General features: G+C 25.9%; 2 protein-coding genes across 2 annotated transcripts in view; both read right to left on the minus strand.

Moving 5' to 3' along the window:
- The window catches only part of LOC108574360 (sepiapterin reductase), a 2,970-nt gene extending 2,610 nt beyond the window's left edge, over positions 1–360 (minus strand). The window contains exon 1 of the mRNA XM_017936938.1: positions 49–360. Coding sequence (XP_017792427.1) covers positions 49–285 — 237 coding nt within the window. The 5' untranslated portion in view covers positions 286–360. The remainder of the gene's footprint in view (positions 1–48) is intronic.
- LOC108574378 lies at positions 269–1,304 on the minus strand. The gene is made up of 3 exons (XM_017936959.1): positions 1,033–1,304; positions 572–750; positions 269–449 (listed from the first exon to the last, which is right to left on the minus strand). The coding sequence occupies exons 1-3, from the start codon at positions 1,181–1,183 to the stop codon at positions 300–302; spliced, it is 480 nt and encodes a 159-aa protein (XP_017792448.1). The 5' UTR covers positions 1,184–1,304; the 3' UTR covers positions 269–299.
- Positions 1,305–1,434: the final 130 nt, after the last annotated feature.

A 1,434-nucleotide genomic window follows, 5' to 3' on the forward strand; every position in this document is an offset into this window, starting at 1 on the left:
GTTTATATATATTAAAATTTATTCTATATTTATATACACAAAATACTTACTATGCAATTTATTTTCTGTTGTTTTGCTCAAATCAACACTAACAGTATCAACAGATACTTTGGTAGGAATATTTTTAGCAGTTTCATTCAAAGCATTTAAATTCGTTGCTAGTAGAAGAACATGTGAACCTTCTTCCAATACTGAACTAAATGATATTGCAATTTGTTTTCCAATTCCTCGACTTGCACCAGTTATTACTAAAAATACTTTTCCTGATAGGGTTTTGATCGACATAATTGATTAAAAGATTAATCACTGCTTTGGTCTTTTGACTGATGATTTATAACTTGTTGATTTGTTATTATCTCTGTGGCTTGTTCTCCTTGTTGCTCAGATTCATTAATTACTTGAAGAACATCTGCTTTCAAAAGATGAACTAATTCACTAGCAGTTAGTGCCTAAAATACAATACATATGATGTTTAAAATACAATATAATTGCTAATAGAAAATCATAAATAAAATATTCTTTAACAATAAATATAATGTATAAATGACAGAACTAATATTTCTATAATTACTTGCAAATGTGGTGCTATATGTCTTATTAAAGGATTTGAAACAAGTTCAGTTTCTTCTTCTGCTTCAAGTTTATACCCAGAGGTTATTAAACGTGCAATAGTATCTTCTTTTATTACAGATAAAGATGATACAAGATCTTTTTTTGATGTACCCTTTTGAAGATTTTTAAGTCTGCAATCTATAACATAATTTCAATATTATTCAAAATGTATGTAATCATTTAACATCACACTACAAGAAACTTATTATTTAACAATTTATTAATCTTTTATTATGTAAAATGATGAATTTAAAATAAAATAAAATAAAATAATTAAATAATAAAAGAATTAACATAGATTTGAAGAATTTTTAATTGCAACATTAGAAATAAAACATACGACTAACATATGTCACACATATTATCTAATTTTATGGAGAAAAATAATAAAAGAAACGATACAATTTTATAAAAACTTACAAAGCTTTTCCAAATACTCCTCTGAATCGGCTAATTTCGTATGTTCTGATTGATCTTCTACGAAAGAATCCTCGAAAAAATTTATAGATTTATCGTTGCTCTCTTCTGGTGTGTCTACTCCACACCATGGATCAGTAATGTCTGTCTTCATGTTTTATATAACTCGAAGGTTTGATTCGCTAATTTATTAAGATTTATTTAATTTCCATATACAGATAAACTTCACGCCTACAAATGTATCGAGGTTATACGATTGCTTATGTATTTTCTACTTTCACTGACATCTAGTAATCCGCAGGGTATTACATGTTATTAAGTTACAACATTTTTTTCACAGATACTTTTTAATTTTTTAGCATTGTCTAATTATTTCTGTAACATAATTTGATTAATATTTTATTA

This window comes from Habropoda laboriosa, unplaced genomic scaffold (genome assembly GCF_001263275.1).
Source record: "Habropoda laboriosa isolate 0110345459 unplaced genomic scaffold, ASM126327v1 scaffold205, whole genome shotgun sequence".
NCBI lineage: Eukaryota > Metazoa > Arthropoda > Insecta > Hymenoptera > Apidae > Habropoda > Habropoda laboriosa.